The sequence below is a fragment of the Bos indicus genome, chromosome 2, assembly GCF_029378745.1.
Source record: "Bos indicus isolate NIAB-ARS_2022 breed Sahiwal x Tharparkar chromosome 2, NIAB-ARS_B.indTharparkar_mat_pri_1.0, whole genome shotgun sequence".
NCBI lineage: Eukaryota > Metazoa > Chordata > Mammalia > Artiodactyla > Bovidae > Bos > Bos indicus.
Window position 1 is genome coordinate 94,934,529 of NC_091761.1, and position 17,666 is coordinate 94,952,194.

At 40.3% G+C, this 17,666-nt stretch overlaps 1 protein-coding gene across 1 annotated transcript in view; it reads right to left on the minus strand.

The window, feature by feature from the left end:
* DYTN (dystrotelin) overlaps nt 1-17,666 on the minus strand; it is a 74,427-nt gene that overhangs the window by 32,477 nt on the left and 24,284 nt on the right. The window contains exons 4-10 of the mRNA XM_070798396.1: nt 17,274-17,475; nt 15,311-15,396; nt 14,686-14,786; nt 9,055-9,126; nt 8,636-8,799; nt 2,058-2,169; nt 507-655 (exon numbers count right to left, since the gene is read on the minus strand). Coding sequence (XP_070654497.1) covers nt 507-655; nt 2,058-2,169; nt 8,636-8,799; nt 9,055-9,126; nt 14,686-14,786; nt 15,311-15,396; nt 17,274-17,475 — 886 coding nt within the window. The remainder of the gene's footprint in view (nt 1-506; nt 656-2,057; nt 2,170-8,635; nt 8,800-9,054; nt 9,127-14,685; nt 14,787-15,310; nt 15,397-17,273; nt 17,476-17,666) is intronic.

Below are 17,666 nucleotides of genomic sequence, written 5' to 3' on the forward strand. Positions count from 1 at the left end.
AATCTGTATCCACAGCATAATTCCTGACTTAGTAATACTGAAATGTGAACAGCATATGGTTGTGAGTGATGGAATGTGTCTTTCTTTTCCTTTTTTAACATAAAATATTAATTCTGAATTAGGCTTTCCAAAGTAAACCAATGAAAAAGAAAGATGTTGGAGAAAGTTATTCAAATCCTCTAATATTAAAAGTCTCCTGCTGATGTGTGGCAGAACCAATGCAATATTGTAAAGTAATTAGCCTCCAATTAAAATAAATAAATTTAAATTAAAAAAAAATTATAAGGTTAAAAAAAAAATCTGTGTCTGTCTGGGGTCTTTAGTTGGGATAACTAAATGATGGGATGGGCCACTTAAAGGTAGTGTTGTCTCTTGTTCTACTTAAATTAAAGGTTGTTTCTAGAGGGGAATGGCATCTTACCCCTTCCCCTGCTGCAGATTCCCTGGGCTGGCTGCATAACCCCAGTACCAGGCTCCGGGTTGCCACCGTGCGGGAATCCACTCACCTGGCCTGTGCATGGTTAGCCATATCCTTTGGATTCACCTTGTCCAGGAGCCATTGCCTTCTCGAAGCTTCTTTCCTCCTACAGCGCCCTTGGAGCAGATTGTTTCTGGGGGTCCTGAGGATGAGTCTTGTATCATCCTTTGCTGACATCTGCTGGAATGGCCAACAGCACAAAGGGCATCAGATCAGCCTTAACGTGGTCTTCTTTCCTTACTTGGGTGGACTGGCTGCCATAAAAGTGTCTGAAATTATTTCACTCACTTTTATGTCCACAGAAAAATCATCTTACTTCCATCCTATCTGAACTTCTTCACATTCTCTCTCTATTCACATACATACACTATCCATTTCTAAATTAAATACCCGCTAACTTCCACAATAACTTCTCTTCTGGAATGTGGAATTCTAAAACTAAAAGAGGATGTGAAAGAGAACTAAGTCTATGGATGCTAATTGGAGGGTTTCTTTGGAAATTTATTTCCAGAAAAATGTCCATAAATTTAATTTTCCATAAAAGTTCAGTGGATTCACAGGCCACCTGAAGTCCATCCATGGACCCCACGTGTAAGCCAAAAGGAAACAATGAGAAGTTTTAAAATGTTCAACTCTTAAAATCTAAAGTGTAATAACAAAATGACCACATGGTGTCAGTCTAACATCGATAAGACCTATTTTTCCCCATGCGGGAGGATCTTACACTAATAAACCTGAGAATCCGAGTTAATGAAGTTTAGTAAAGCAATATCCTCTGAAAATTATTTGGCAAGATTGAGGCACTTGACTTTTGTGGGCCATACATGGTAAAGAGATCATGAGGGAAAATTGTCCACAGTAAAGGTAATTAGTCAACACCTTTTACTATTTGGAATTTGAGAGCAAGGCCAACCGCATGGAGAAACTGATTTCTACTAAGCGATTTCCGGAAAATCTTAAATGCTCTCTGCCTTAAAAGTATCCCATTTCTCTTTGTTATTATCATGAGCTGAATTCTCTTCCTGCATATTTATAGTTGTCTTTAAAATTTTTTTGAAAGTCAGCTATAAAATCTAGTTTTATACTGGCTCCAGTCAAAACTGAGATAGTAATCTTTCTCTTTTATTTTTACTAAGGGAAATATACTTGAATTTTAGTGCTGAGGAAAAGACATGTTAAAAAAGAAAACTTCTCCTGAAATGCAATAGCAGCTAGAGGCCTCATTGCATCATTTTTTTTTTTTAACCAAACCAGAGTTTTTAAATTTTTAATCAGTATCCATTTCCAATGCCTCTCCCCTCTTACTCCTCAGATATTTTCTTGCACATAGTACCCAGTCAGTGGCTTCAGATTAGACTCTGGTCTATCGTCTCCAAAACGTTTTATTAAAATCTACAGTGTAAAGTATATGTATATTGAGAGATATATAAGGTTGAGCTTGCCACTTCTTTAATCTTAAATATTGTAATGTATGAAAGGAGTAGAATCTGTGGTCTTCCTGATGGGAACGTTTTTTTCATTGCTTTAGCTCTCACAGATAAGACTTATGAATAGTTTGGTACATTGCGTTAGATGTTACCTGGATGCAGTTCTCAACCACGGGATGAGACTTCTGGTGGGACTCGCCCTGAAAACTAGATAAGAAACACGCTTGGCAGATGTCAAAGTTGAGACACTTCAGACAGCGGTATCTGTCAATTAAAGTGGAAGTGTGACTTACATCACTATTAATAGGTGAGCAAAGAAAATATTATTCAGAAGAAGGAGCAGCCTAAGATAAATAAGAGGTATCTGAGCTATTGAGTGAGTATACAGCTAGATCTTCTTTTTATCATTTATTTTGTCATTTTTATAATATGACATTAAATAAATATAATTTTGTCAACGAACTATAGTAAAGAGGCCTGATTTATCCTCTCTCCCACCAAAAAATACCAAGTGTCTTTTATATGCATGGGACTGTGTGCAACAACCCTTAGGATACACTATGAAGTTTGCGGCCACATTTTGGGTAGCTGCACAAAGTGTTTGAGTAATTTCAATGCAATTGCCAACATACAGAAACCTGGAAGATTTCCAAAAAGTTAGAATTCTAAATTCTCTTGAGAATTTGTGAGATGTGATGATATTGGACCTGCGTTCCTATGTAGTATTGGGAAAAATAAAATCATAGATAAAAGAATCTAAAATAAATGTGTCATTTTTTAGAAATTTGTACATAGGAAGGAATACAGTGAAGAGCGGGAGTTCCTCATCAGCCAAGGTCCAAGTCCAAGGGAAGACGCTCAGTCGTGTCCAGCTCTTTGCGACCCCAGGGACTGTAGCCTGCCAGGCTCCTCCGTCCATGGGATTTCCAGGCAAGGGTGCTGGAGTGGGTTGCCATTTCCTTCTCTAACAGCCAAGACTGAGTGACAAACACAGCCAAGTTTGTTAACACATCAGCACTGCAGACTCTATTACGAACAGTTACTTAAATCGCCTGTCAGAGGAGAGGAGACATTGAGACATTCTGCTAAGGAAGGGTGTCTCTAGGCACTCAGGGAAAATGGTGTGCTTTTTGGGGGCTTTGCTGGTGAGACCACACAGTCAAGAATTAGTAACTTTCAAGGATGAATAGGATCATACCGTTTGTAAAATATCAGGGATCTATACTTTTTCCGAAACTCCAGTACTTTGGCCACCTCATGCGAAGAGTTGACTCATCGGAAAAGACTCTGATGCTGGAAGGGATTGCGGGCAGGAGGAAAAGGGGACGACAGAGGATGAGATGGCTGGATGGCATCACGAACTCAATGCATGTGAGTTTGGGTGAACTCTAGGAGTTGGTGATGGACAGGGAGGCCTGGCGTGCTGTGATTCATGGGATCACAAAGAGTCGGACACAACTGAGCGACTGAATTGAACTGAACTGAACTGATAGATAATTAACAATGTTGTGATTGTTTCAGGTGGACAGCATAAGGAGTCAGAAATACACATACATGTATCCATTCTCTCCCAAACTCCCCTCCCATCCAGGCTGCCACATAACATTGGGCAGAGTTCCCTGTGCTATATAGTAGGCCCTTGTTGGTTATCCATTTTATATATAGTAGTGTGTACATGTATCTCCCAAAAGTGAAAGTTGCTCAGTTGTGTCCAACTCTTTGTGACCCCATGGACTGTAGCCTGCCAGGCTCCTCTGTCCATGGGATTCTCATTTGTATCATTTCTTTTTAGATTCTGCATGTAAGGGATGTCATACAATATTTCTCCTCTATCTGACTTACTTCACTCAGTATGACAATCTCTAGGTACATCCATGTTGTTGCAAATGGCATAATTTCATTCTTTTTAATGGCTGAGTAATATTCCATTATATATGGAATATATATTCAATATTCCATTATATATATATAATATTCCATTATATAAACAATATTCCATTATACATATATGCACACAAAACATCTCTATCCATTCCTCTGTGAATGGATGTTTAGGTTGCTTCCATGTCTTGGCTATTGTAAACAGTGTTGCAAAGAACATTGGGGTGCGTGTATCCTTTTGGAACTTGTTTTTCTCCAGATATGTGCTCAGGACTGGGATTGCAGGGTCATATGGTAGCTCTATTTTTGGTTTTTTACAAAACCTCCATACTGTTCTCTATGATGGTTATATCAATTTACATTCCCACCTACAGCGTAGGAGGGTTCCCTTCTTTATCTATACCTTTTCCCCTGATATTTTAACTGATATTCAACTACAGTTTCTGTGACATAAAGTCGTGTCTTCCTCATCAGTGGCAACAATGAGCGAGGGCAAGGTGGCAGCTATTCCTTTAGGACAGTTCCTCCCTAGCCTCTTCCCCTCATTTATATACTTGCCTTGCCCCAGAAAGCATTTAAGTTTTCAATTCCTGTTTCCAAATTTACAAAAGTAAAACTATGACAAGATTCCTATACTCTTCAAGTTTTGTATCTTGCTGCAAAGACATGATAGTGAAACTTAAGGTACACTAACTAGCAAGGTTAAGTACCATGTGATAAAGTGCAGAGTGAGAGGCATGGAAAATAAATGCAGTAGGAGAGAGAGGCGAAGACACCTGGGGGTGGGATGATCTGATTAGTTTTTATGGAAGAAGTGAGGCTCATGCTGGGTGTAGAATGCTGGGTGGGAGATTAAGGTGAAGGAAATCCCAGGTAGAAAGAAGAGGAGGTATAGGTAATGCAGACTGGGGTGAAGAAGGGTTTAGAGCTTGTCACATCTATCAGACCTACAGATAACTCTGAAGAACAGAGGAATAAAAGGTTGGAATGTTCCTGAGGCCAGATGGCAGAAGGGTTTTTGACCAAAGTCATTGGAAGGCAAAGCAGGAGAATTCAAGTGCCATGAGACCAATGCTCACGGCCCTTGTTCACTGCTGTCCCTGACACCTAGACTCACAGTGGGGTATTAATAGAGTGTTGAAGGGCTATCATAGTAGCACAGAAAACATTTTTGAGCCCTCACTATGCAGCAGGCAGGGGACATGCATTGACATAGTTAATCCCCATGAAATCCCCATGAAAGTTCTTTAAGGGAAGGCATTCTTATTGTTACCCTCATTTGAAGAAACCGATTTCTTTAAATCAGTTCTTAAAACTCAAAGAGATCTTAAGCAAACGCACAAAGTTACACGATGACTTGGTAATGGTTTAATTGGGCTTTGAGGCCAGGGATACCATCCAAATGGAGAGCCAGCTATTTTAACCTATGTAATAGACCACCCAGAGGAGACTTCCCTGGTGGTCCTGTGGTTAAGACCCCACACTCCCAATGGAGGAGGCCTGGGTTTGATCCCTGGTCAGGGAACTAGATCCCAAGTGCCACAATTATGAGATCACATGCTGCAACTAAAAGATTCTGCATGCTGAAACTAAGACCTGGTTAAATCAAGTAAGTAAACAATACATAAATACACGTATATATAAGGCTTTCCCTTATAGCTCAGTTGGTACAGAATCTGCCTGCAGGTGAAGGATGCCCGGGTTCAATTTCTGGGTTGGGAAGATCCCCTGAATAAGGAAATGGCAACCCACTCCAGTATTCTTGCCTGGAGAATCCCATGGACAGAGGAGCCTGGTGGGCTACAGTCCATGGGGTCGCACAGAGTCAGATACAACTTAGCAACTAAATCACCAAACCACCACCAAATGTATATATAAAATAGAATACAAAGGCAGGAAACTTGACTTAGAGTCACATGCCACCATTACTAGAGGACCTTGAAACAGAAACTTAAGTTCATGGTTTTGAAGATACTTGGTACATGGTAGGTTTTCAATGAACATTTATTGATTGAGTTAAATGAATGTCTTCATTTCTTCAAGGAGGAAAACGGGGCTAGTAAATCCTGACCACTAGGCCTTGTAAGAGTGTGAAGTCACTCAGTCGTGTCCAACTCTTTGCAACCCCATGGACTGTAGCCTGCCGGGCTCCTCAGTCCATGGAATTTTCCAGGCTACAGTACTGGAATGGGTTGCTATTTCCTTCTTCAGGGGATCTTCCCGACCCAGGAATTGAACCAGGGTCTCCCGCATTGCAGGCAGACGCTTTACCATCTGAGCCACCAGGGAAGCCAAGGCCTTTGTAAAGTTTTACACAACTTTGAAAATTATTCAACATGCATACTCAGGGAGACGTGAAGTGTATAACATGAAGTATTTTTTAATAAGATGATGTGATGAGCCATCTTTACTGGCTGCTTTATTTGGCTTTACGGCATGGTTGCAGTTGGTTCCTTAGGACAATATGGTGACCCTAACCTTGGCTTCGCTCCTCCATGCTCTGAAACTGCCGACAGAGGCATAAGAAAGGGTACAGTGTGGATAACAAGCTGGTCTGTTGTTGATGCTTTTACTCACAAAGAACCCCGTTATTTCCCCCTAATCTCATTTCAAAATTACATGGCTCTTCAGGAGTATAAGTGTGACACATCCTGCTAAACTTGGACCCTCAGCTTAGGAACAATCTCTGGTCTTTCTCTCTGACTTTAGGAGGCCAAGTCTTGCCCTCTTCTTGCTACCTCCAGATCTATGAACACTTCTGCTCTAAGATGACTTTATGACACTCACTCAAAGTAAAAGCCTTGATGCTATAGCTGTGGTTTTCTGAGAGCCAAAAGCACAGGTTTAAGGTCAGACCTATAATGTATTCAAGCACTTTCTAATAAGCTCAGATGGTTACAGCTAAGAGAAGCCTAAGTCATGCTTTGATTCACCCATCCTTCTCTTGCTTACAAAGAAATTGTGGTCTAGAGAAGCTCATGGTCATGCCCAGATGACTCAGCTATCTGCATGTATGAGAACTATACATTGCCTTAGATTTCTAGGACAAAAGATGGGCCACACAGAGGTGTTTCTAAGAAGAAGCTTAATCTTACTCTTAGTAGGTAGGGACACAACCTAAAACTAACAATATGGCATATTTGGCCCTATGCTTTTGCTATCTTTTTTTTTTTTTTTTTGAGTGACCTGAGCAAGTCATTCACATTCTAAGAGTCCTTGATAAAATAAAAATAATAATATATGCTTTATGTTATACATAATGATTTTGAAAAAAATATATCAATGTTAAATTTGTATTTTATGTAACCGCAAAAACGAATTCTGTGTCTGGCCCAGTACAGGATATAGTGTAACTGCTATGTAATACTTGTTTATTGAGTAAATGATTATGATATACTTGTAATATAGAAAATCATATTAATGTTTTCCCACTGCCCAATTAAAAAAAGAGTTTACTTTTCATTGTAGTGTGGATATTTCTTTGGTGTAGCTTGCTTGGTTACCAACAGTTGGGGCCATTGGTATGTTTTATTGTTTCAACTTGTGTTATTTGTGAAGAGTTTCTGTGAATGAAATTTCATTGTGTCCTCAGAATTCTCTGCAAAATCAATTCACTTTCTCAGCAAAATGAAAACCTGATTTCCAGTTCTTAGTGAGCTCAACAGACTTATTTTATATCAGACCTATTTTATGTCACTTCTCCTGCCCCTTCTGCGCATACCCCCTTTTTTAACCAGTTTTGAGTTCCCGGGTTGTCCTAGCTCGTCAGTTTCACCACATCACTAGCCCCTGTTACACCTGTGTTCACCCACCATGGTGATGGTCACCCACTTGCCTGGCCCCCACTTGCTGGCTTCCTTCTCTCCTCCCCATCTTTAATAATAACACAAGTTTTACTTCTTTATTGTTTTATTTAGAGGAAACCTACAACACCCTTTTCCTAAGATGGGATTTTGAGTGTCATCTAAAAGCCATGGAAAGATCTGAATTTCCTGTGTCCAAACCTAGCTTTCAAATCTGCCTTTTCCTCCAGGAAAAGAGAAGCTCTGGCATGAGCAGCTCCTATAAAGCCTCATCATTTGTTTTGGTTTCAAGGCATGTTCTCAGTCGCCTCCACGAGGAGGCAGCAGAGCATCACGGTTGCAGAGCAGGGGCTCTGCATTCAGTCCACAGCCTCAGCCACTTGCTAACCATGTGAGCTTAAGCTCAGGTTATTTAGCGTCTCTGCTAAATAATAATAATACCACCATTAGGCATGATAACACCATTTTGTATATGGAGTTATAATGCTTTACACAAATGATCCATGTGAACCACACAACCTAATATTTGTTTAGCATTTAACAAATGTTAACAAGGTCCTATCGTACAGGGAATCATAGTCAATATACTATAATCCATAATGGAAAAGAATGCTTGTATGTATAACTGAATCACTTTGCTGTACAGCAGAAATTAACACAACACTGTAAATCAATTATACTTCAAAAATATTTTTAAAGAACAAAAAATGTAAACTGTTGTTATTGTTATGGTTAACTATAAAATATTTAAAAGAGTTTTGGTAACAAAAGACAAAAAAATTTCCCCTTAAGGAATAAAAATATCTACCGGTCTGAGTATGTGTTACTAGAACTTAATATTCCATTAATTATAGAAGGTAAAATAAAATATAAGCAGGATCACTCATACAGGAAATTATTATTCCCCACCCCCCCCCACCCCCCGCCAAATCAGCTGAGTTCTGAAAGTGTGAATAGTACAACCAAAAGAATCTGGAGAGAAGAAGCTCCAACTCTAGATCCATTTGGAGAGTGATGGTCTGTGTAACAGTGATGAGTGACTGTACCTCAGTCCTGTGATGGGAAAGTTCCTGCAGATTCTACACCGAAAAGGGTGAGTGGCCATTTCAGTGGCTGACAGTCGATAGCAGGTTGGGATCCATAAGAGGATGGGAGGCTCAGACTGCAACCAAGACAGGAATTTCTCTTCTTTGATTACTGGGCTCAACACCTGAAAAACAGTGGCACAGTCAAATATGTTTCCAAGCATGACTGTAGTCTCTTGTAGAGATGAAAATGTATTTTCATCTTCTCTTCTGGCTCTGTTTCTGTTGACTCTGCTGAAGCTTATCTCATGCAAAGGTGGGGCAAGTCTACCTCCTGAATTAGGCTGTCTGGGATGCCTGTGGAGTAGTAGGTCTGTGATTGAAATGGGTCAGCAGCTGTATCTGCCCCCAGTTCCCAAGGACATGTGCGTGGCACTCACCCCTTGGAAACAGCTGCGTGTAGCACTCTCCACAGAGCACAGAGCACGACTTTCCCCAACAACAGTTGGAATCTACAAGAGGCAAGAAACCCTGTGTCAGTGATTAAGAAATGGTGGCCACTAGTCACACCCGAGCAGTGGCACTTCTGACCAAAGAGTCACACCTAACTGGTGTATGAGACTGGATGAACTGTTTCAATTAGGCAAATAAGACATGTGTGGATTTTGTGCAGTATATGAATAGAGACAAAGAGTGAACAAGTGGGGAGAAGTGGGGCTGGGACGAGAAGAGTAAGAAGTTCTGGCAATGAGGGCAATACAGGGAGGGCTTCCATGTTTCTCTTGTGACCCCAGTTAAATTATTTAACCTTTCTTTGCCCTTGGACTGCAAAGAGATCCAACCAGTCCATCCTAAAGGAAATCAATCCTGAATATTAATTGGAAGGACTGATGCTGAAGCTGAAACTCCAATCCTTTGGCTACCTGATGCGAAGGACTGATTCATTGGAAAAGACCCTGATGCTGGGAAAGATTGAAGGCGGGAGAAGGGGATGACAGAGGATGAGATGGTTGGATGGCATCACTGACTTAATGGACATGAGTTTGAGTAAACTCTGGAAGTTGGTGATGGCCAGGGAGGCCTGGCGTGCTGTAATCCATGGGGCCTCAAAGAATCAGACACGACTGAGTGACAGAACTGAACTTGCCTTTGTTCACCTACGAATTACATATAACAATGATATCATTTAAAGTTCAGGGCAGTTTTAAGAAAAACCTTTTCAAACACACATCATCTTATTTTAATAAATGCCAATTTTCAAGGCAGGGCAGTTATTATCCTTGTTTACAACAAGAAATAATTGAGATCTGATATTTTGCTCAAGGTAAAACAAACAAAATAGATGAGAATTACTATACACATGAGATCTCCCTCCAAGACTCTTTACTCTGTTGAGGGGTTCTTCCAAAGCTTTGTCACACCTGGACCTGATTTGTATTCCAATGGCTTGATTTAACACTACCTCACTCAGTGGTTTCTATCTTTCACTCAGTCACATTAAGGAGTTTAACTAAGGGACTGAGAACCCCCTGTGACTGCTGAGATGGCCAGGGACTCGGCCCTGACATTAACTATATGCACAGATACATGTACCTGTCACCTCCATTTATGCCCATTTGGTCACGTGTCCTAATTTCATGTCTGATGCCTTCTACAGCACAGATTGTCAGCAGGCATTGCTCCCAAGCTCAGAAGTAATTTCAAAGACCCCCCTGCTGAGTCCATCAACTCGAATAAACATTCTTCTAATCAGGAAAGTGGCACTTAGAACCACTTTGCTGACAATTAGCCAGGCAGAAGTCAACAAACATTTGTGTAATTGTGACAAGATGGCTTGTACTTTAAATTAATAATAACCCCATCACCAGCTGAACTAAACATGATGTGTTATTTGGCTTTTGTCTGAAAAAATAACTCATTACCCCTACTTTGGCCTGTGAATGCTGATGAACTAACTGAACCACTTATTTGGATGATAACTTGAGCCCTGGGAAAGGGCTTTAGCCTCATTTGTACAGTAAGGAAATTGAATCAGATAGGATCCACTAGCCAGTTCTGGGATTCTGATATGAGTCAAAAGAAAATTCACTTCTGTTGTGGGTTTTAACCTACATTTTTGGCTCTTAAGTGTGTGCACAAAGATTTTGTGCCCATTTGACTAATTTCTTGCAGATAATCTAAGGAAGAATTAAATCTGGCTAGAGGGCCTGCAGTATAGGCAGAACACCACTTGAAATGATAATTAGGGTTCTGGGGGGGGGGCGGGGGGGAGGGGGTGGGATCACACAGAGGGGCCTGGAATTCTCTATGGGAACCCATCTCGGTGTTCTTAATGGAAGTCAATGGGATGATAATTTGCTATGCAAATCTCCACCTTCCTAACAGCTTTCTCAGGAGCCTACTGATGCATGAGGGGGAGACAGCCCTGCAGGAGCTGCCATTTCAGCAGCTCATTGACCTTGGTTGAGCCTGAAACAAGGGCAGATTTTTAGGGCCTCTTGGGTGGGGAGCCAGCCTGGGGCCAGCTGTACTAGTGAGGAAGTGGTGTAGGATTTCAGAAGGAAGATGCCCCTCCGTCCATCTTGTTTCATCACATCCATTTCACCACTTCAGTCTAACTAGACTGATTGCATAAATGGATGGGCAGATTTTCCCAGTCTCCCCCCAGAATGCGGGGATTGTTGAGGCAGTAGCTTCTTAAGACATGCCTGAGAGTCAGCAGAAAACTGGTGACAGGATCCATGTGCTGGGGCAACCACCAGAAGAGCTCTTTGAAAACTACATCTGAGATTTGAACCTTAGAAATGAAAAAAAGATCATTGCTCCACTTAAGAAAAATGAGTATCTTAAACGTTGTTTAAAATTTACACAATAAATTAAATACTAATTATTGCAATCAGTATGAACATAAACTCTTAATATTAAGACCAAATCAAAGCAAGGGTAACTTTTTTAATTTTTATTTTTTTTTGGAAAAAGTAATTATATTTTATTTATTTAATTTTATTTTTCGGCAGCACTGCATGGCCTGCAGTGCATGCCAGGCATGCAGGATATTCCCGACCAGAGATCAAACGCATCCCTCTTGTAGTGGAAGTGTAGTCTTAACCACTGGACCACCAGGGAAATTCCTGCAAAGGTAATTTGGGTAGGTTTTCCTAAATCATATTCCTTGTCTGATAATCTTTCTCCTTACCCACCTCCCACTCTTACCGTAATAATCCCCGGTTCAGAATCCTTGGTTCTCCAGGGTACCAGAATATGCCACCCCCAAATATAGCTCCTTGGCATATGTATTATTTTGAACTAAAAGTCATTGAGAGCCAATAGAGACAGAAAAAGCACTAAAAATAGGACACCGGTTTTCCTTTTGTAAAGGTAACTTACATTTATACAGTAAATTTATTTTTACCAATAGTATCTCCCTCTACCTACCAGGAAGAAGAGGACTCTTAAAAACCCTTGTTAGTGGAGAAATCACAGACTTAAATGTGCATAACAAACCGTACTAAACAACCCTGGTTCACCATAGATGATCTATTTCCCGATCATCTTCTCATAAACTTGCCTCCCCCACCTAGAAGCCCAGAGTCCCTTTTCCTTTGTTTACCGTAAAATAGCTTACAGGCCTGAGTTTTATCTACTTCTTTGAGTTACTCATCACTGGGTGTTCCCATGCACCATACACATGAATAAACTTTGGTTTGTTTTTCTCTTGTTAATTCTTTCACAAGTCTAATTTACAGGACCCTAGACACAGAACTTAAGATGGGTAAGGGAAAAAGATTTTTTTTCTTCCCTACAGTCCAGAACCAGGGGGGAAATGACAGAAAATTACTATAGTTTCACAGTGCAGAAAACCTAGTTCAAGGATTTTACAGGGGCTTGAAGAATAACAGAGGCATCCTTAAAGCAGGGGTAAAAGATACAGAGACAGTAATCACTTGTACACAAAATAATCCAGAGCCTACATAACTCATTTGCAGAAGATCTTGCTTGGTTACATCATTTTTTACAATTAAGAAGCATATTTACATTAAGGAGGTTAGATTCCTTATTAATTGGATGAAAACAATGTTATATTTGCACATTCTTTTTTTTTAATTTAAATTTATTTATTTTAATTGGAGGCTAATTACAATATTGTATTGGTTTTGCCATACATCAACATAAATCTGCCACGGGTATACACATGTTCCCCATCCTGAACCCCCCTCCCACCTCCCTCCCTGTACCATCCCTCTGGGTCATCCCAGTGCACCAGCCTCAAGCATCCTGTATCCTGCATCGAACCTGGACTGGCAATTCATTTCTTATATGATATTATACATATCATTGAAACATACGTTTCGATGCCATTCTCCCAAATCATCCCACCCTCTCCCTCTCCCACAGAGTCCAAAAGACTGTTCTATACATCTGCGTCTCTTTTGCTGTCTCGCATACAGGGTTATTGTTACCATCTTTCTAAATTCCATATATATGCGTTAGTATACTGTATTGGTGTTTTTATTTCTGGCTTACTTCACTCTGTATAATAGGTTCCAGTTTCATCCACCTCATTAGAACTGATTCAAATATATTCTTTTTAATTCTTAAAGCATAGAAAATGATGGAAATCAACTATTGAGTATTCAGGGTTGCATTTCATCTATGTGTTCATTAAGCACTTGTTAAAGGCCTTAGTAGGCTTCCCTGGTGGCTCATGGGTAAAGAATCTGCCTGCAATGCAGAAGCTGCAGGAGATGCAGGTTCTATCCCTGGGTCAGGAAGATCCCCTGGATGAGGGCATGGCAACCCACTCCAATAATCTTATCTGGAAAATCCCTTGGACAGAAGAGCCTGGTGGGCTACTGTCCACTGGATTGCAAAGAGTCAGACATGACTTAGCACATAACGCATGCACACATGAAGATTTAGTATCAAGCACTTTTCAAGCTATTGGAGACATAAAGATCATTGAGATATAATCGTTGCCTTTGAGAAGCAGCCTAGTGGGAAAATCACATATCTAAGACATGATTGCAATAAAATTTGACAACTGCTATAACAAAGTTATTTACAAGGAGTTTAAGAAGTTTTCAGGGATGAGGTGACTAATATTTTGAGTAACCTGAAAGACAAACAGTATTTGTCAAGTAAAGGAGAGGCAGTGGTGTTGTGGACAGATGTGCCTGCGCAAGCCAGGAGTGGACCGTGTCAGGTACAGCAAGGATTTTGATATGCAGGACAGACAAAGCTGGAAGGAGTATAAGCAAAAATTAAAACACTGTGGAATACACAAAGGAAACCACTGGATAGCTTTTCATTGGGGATTATCTGAACCTATAGAGATGTGCATCACTCTCTTTGACCAGGCTCCCTTATAATTTTATAGAGATTAATGTCAATTTGTTGACAACTGATCACAGTGCAAATAGTTTCTATTTATGGACATGCAAAATGAATTCTCTCCTGGTTGAGCAACAACTCCCACCCCTACCCAAGCCACTCTTGGGTCCACCTGCAAATTCATTACAACATTCTTAATCTATCAGTTTGTCTGTTCTTTAGTTATTTCTTTCAACTTGTTGTGACATCTTACTGGAGCCCTCTTACAGTTAATAAATAAAAAACTGAATAAATTTTTATATTTCTTCACTTTGAGTTACAAATATTTATTTGTTTGCATTAATTTTAAATATGTATAAGTATCATGATTTTACCTCTTTTTGAAAGTAGAAGATTGGAGAAAGCTTTGCTTGTGATACTAAGGAGTTTAGGTTTTATTCTATAGATAGAAATAGCCAATGAGGAATTTTAGACACTTACATTGACATTTGGAAGAGTCATTGGCTGCTGTGTGGAGGAAGAATTGGAGAAAGGAGAGGCTTGAGTTGGGCAAACCAGTTAGGAAATAATTGCAATAGGTCAGACTATACTCAGATATTACCAATGGCTAGAGAAGAGAAAGATTGCTTGGAGAACTATATCAAGATAGAATCGACACTGTAAAGAATAAGACCCTTTAATAATTAATATGACAAATATAACTGGAACACATTTAGAACTCTTGAGCATTAGAGGTTTACCTGTTGTAGATCTGTTAGTAGGTTTCTCAAAACCCTTCGAGTCATGCGTGCTCCCAAATCATGACCTCCCCTGTTATTTTCTGCATAGAGCTGAAAAAGAGCTAGACATATAAGGGGGAAGAGAAACCTTTAATTGAATACTTGCATATATCTTTGAAGAGCATGTGCTTTGAATCCTAAACACTTAATTTGCGGGTTTAAAGAGGGAAAGAGGAGAAAGTTATAATTCTTGATTATCCGCTTGCTATTTTGAAAGCTTCCCAAACTAAGTAACTTGAAAAGTAGTGAAGAGCCACTCACATTTCTATTTTTTTTTCTAATTTTTGATAATTGAGCACATTGATGACAAACACCATGAGTTTGGTGAATGGTGATGGGAGTAGGGACTGCCTTAAGAGAATAAGAACTACTGGTGTCTGAATAATCTCTATACAAATAAATATAACAAATTATGAATAGTTAGAACACACAGATCAACATTTTGGAAAATTCTAAGTTTTGCTGGGTACATGCTGAACCAGAGCTGTGTGGTAGTGGGGATACAGGAGTGAGTGAAGAAGGTCACGTGTTGGAGAGGTCTGGTGGTCACCACACTTCAGACACTCTAAACCCCTACTTACGTTACCTGTGTATTTTGTAAGAGGACTGTCCCCTGAGAGGGTGATCAGAGCAGCTGCTGCAGGTGCAAGCTTGATAAAACCCGTTCCTGTGCTGCATGGCAACAACAAAAAAAACAACAGAGGCAAGAATGGGAAAGGCAGGGTTATTCTTATAAAAACCATGACTATGAATGAACATTTCTGACATCATGTAACAAGTTCACGCTCTTCATGGTCTGTTTTCCCATATCTAGAATTTGACAGGACAAATAACTGAATAGAAATATTTCATCCTTCATGATTTCTTCATTCATGTGTTCAACAAATATTTATTGGGTGCTTTCTCGATACAAAGTACTACCCTAGGCACTGGGGACCCAGGGGTGCGCCCTCTCTTCCTGGACCACGTGGTCTCATTGTCTTTAGGGTTCACAGGTCCAGAAACCAAACAACAGAGACACGGACCAAAGGGCAGGCAGAATGAGCAAATCTGTATGTTAAAAAAATCTGCTTCTTCTCAGGTCACTACCTAGAGCCTCATCTCGCTGTGCTCACCAGCTATGCAGTTAGGAAAGCTACAGAACAATATATCAAAGGCAAGTGGGTTGTTAGAGGCAGGCGTTGAATATAGAAAGGACAGCCAAAAGCTTAATGCTTAAGGAGGCTGAAATCAAGAAAAAAAATCACCTGAGAACATATTTATATATTGTTTGCAGGACAAAAAATAAACAATAAACTAGTAAGGAATTTGCCAAATGGTTAAACTGTCCTTGTCTCTAGGATGCAGGCTGTGGGGGTGATATTGCTTCTTCCTTACTCTTTCCTGCACTTTCCAGATGTTTTATATTCACTGCGAGTTTTTAAAAGTCCGTTCTACAAGACGAGGCCAACTGGGTCAAGACCACATAAGATAAACACAGCTGAAGTGGAGCAAAAAAAGTGATAAACTCGAGTTCAGTGAAACACACACACACACACACAACACCACTGACTCCAGAGCATGCATAATCAAGCCTTTGATAAGGTGGAAATGTTTATGTACCTTCCAAGTCATATGTTGAAATCCTAGCTCCCAGTGAGAGACTATTTAGAGGTAGGATATGGGGAGATGACTAGGTCACAAAGGTGGGACTCTCATGAACTAGATTACTGTTACTACAAAAAAGACCCCAGAAAGCTCTTTCACTCTCTTCCACTATGTGAAGACACAGCCAGAAGATGGATCTCTGAGTGCTTGGAAGTGGTTTCTCACCAGACCCAAGCGTCTGCAGCTGCCTTTGATCTTGGACTTCCTAGTCTCCAGAACTGTGAGAAACAGATGTCTGTTAAGTCACCTGGTCTATGGTATTTTTGTATAGCAACCCAAACAGACTAAGACAAGAGGTCAGCCATTTATGCACAGGTTATTCAAGCTTATCCCACAAACAGAAACTGATGAATGGTTATAAAGAAATAAACAAAGAAATAAATTACTGGGGACTCATGTTGGGAAAGATTGAAGGCAAGAGGAGAAGGGAGTGAAAGAGGATGAGATGGTTGGATGGCATCACTGACTCAATGGACATCAGTTCAAGCAAGTTCCAGGAGATAATGAAGGACAGGGAAGCCTGGCATGCTGCAGTCCATGGGGTCGCAAAGTGTCAGACATGACTTAGAGACTGAACAAGAAAAAGTGTAATTTTCAGTATCTATAGATGCGTAATTGCCCTAGAAAAAGGTGTGTATGCTTCTCTAGAGTGGAAATGAAGTTTGTATGAAAATGTGGATTTTCCTTCTTATTGCTTTGCATGAATCATTTATGTTAGTGAGGTTGATAAGCATGTACTTCTTTGTTCCCCTTCTGAATGAGTAATACATTTGAGGAAAACAAACAAAGAAGCTTTCTTAGACCTCAAACCCTGAGCAAATATTAGACATCCTTAGTTTGTCAATGACCAGAGGCAACTGCATACCCCCTATTAGGTCACAGCTTGAGCTCTTCATCCTCACCTGTCATACATTGTAGTGAGAAGGCTCAGAGTGAGTTCTGAAGCCCTGGGGTGCATCTGTCCTGGTTTTTCCACTCTGACTTTCTGGAACATCTCCTGCAGAGCCTGAAAAAGCTGCTGAACGGAGAGGGTGCTTTCTCCTGCCTCCCAGAGACTCTGATGTCGTAGGACATGCTGAATCAGAGAACTGCCAATCAAGTCCACTGCAGGAAGCAAAGGAAACACTGCATCATCTGTGATGGGAACAAAAGGCTTCAAAAAAGTAAACATCATCTAGTCTATAAGACATTTTTTTAATGGCAGCTATTTTTTAAGAGAGTTACATATGACCACAATTTGGATACAGTGTATTAGTTGCTTAGTTGTGTTTGACTCTTTGTGACCCCCTGGACTA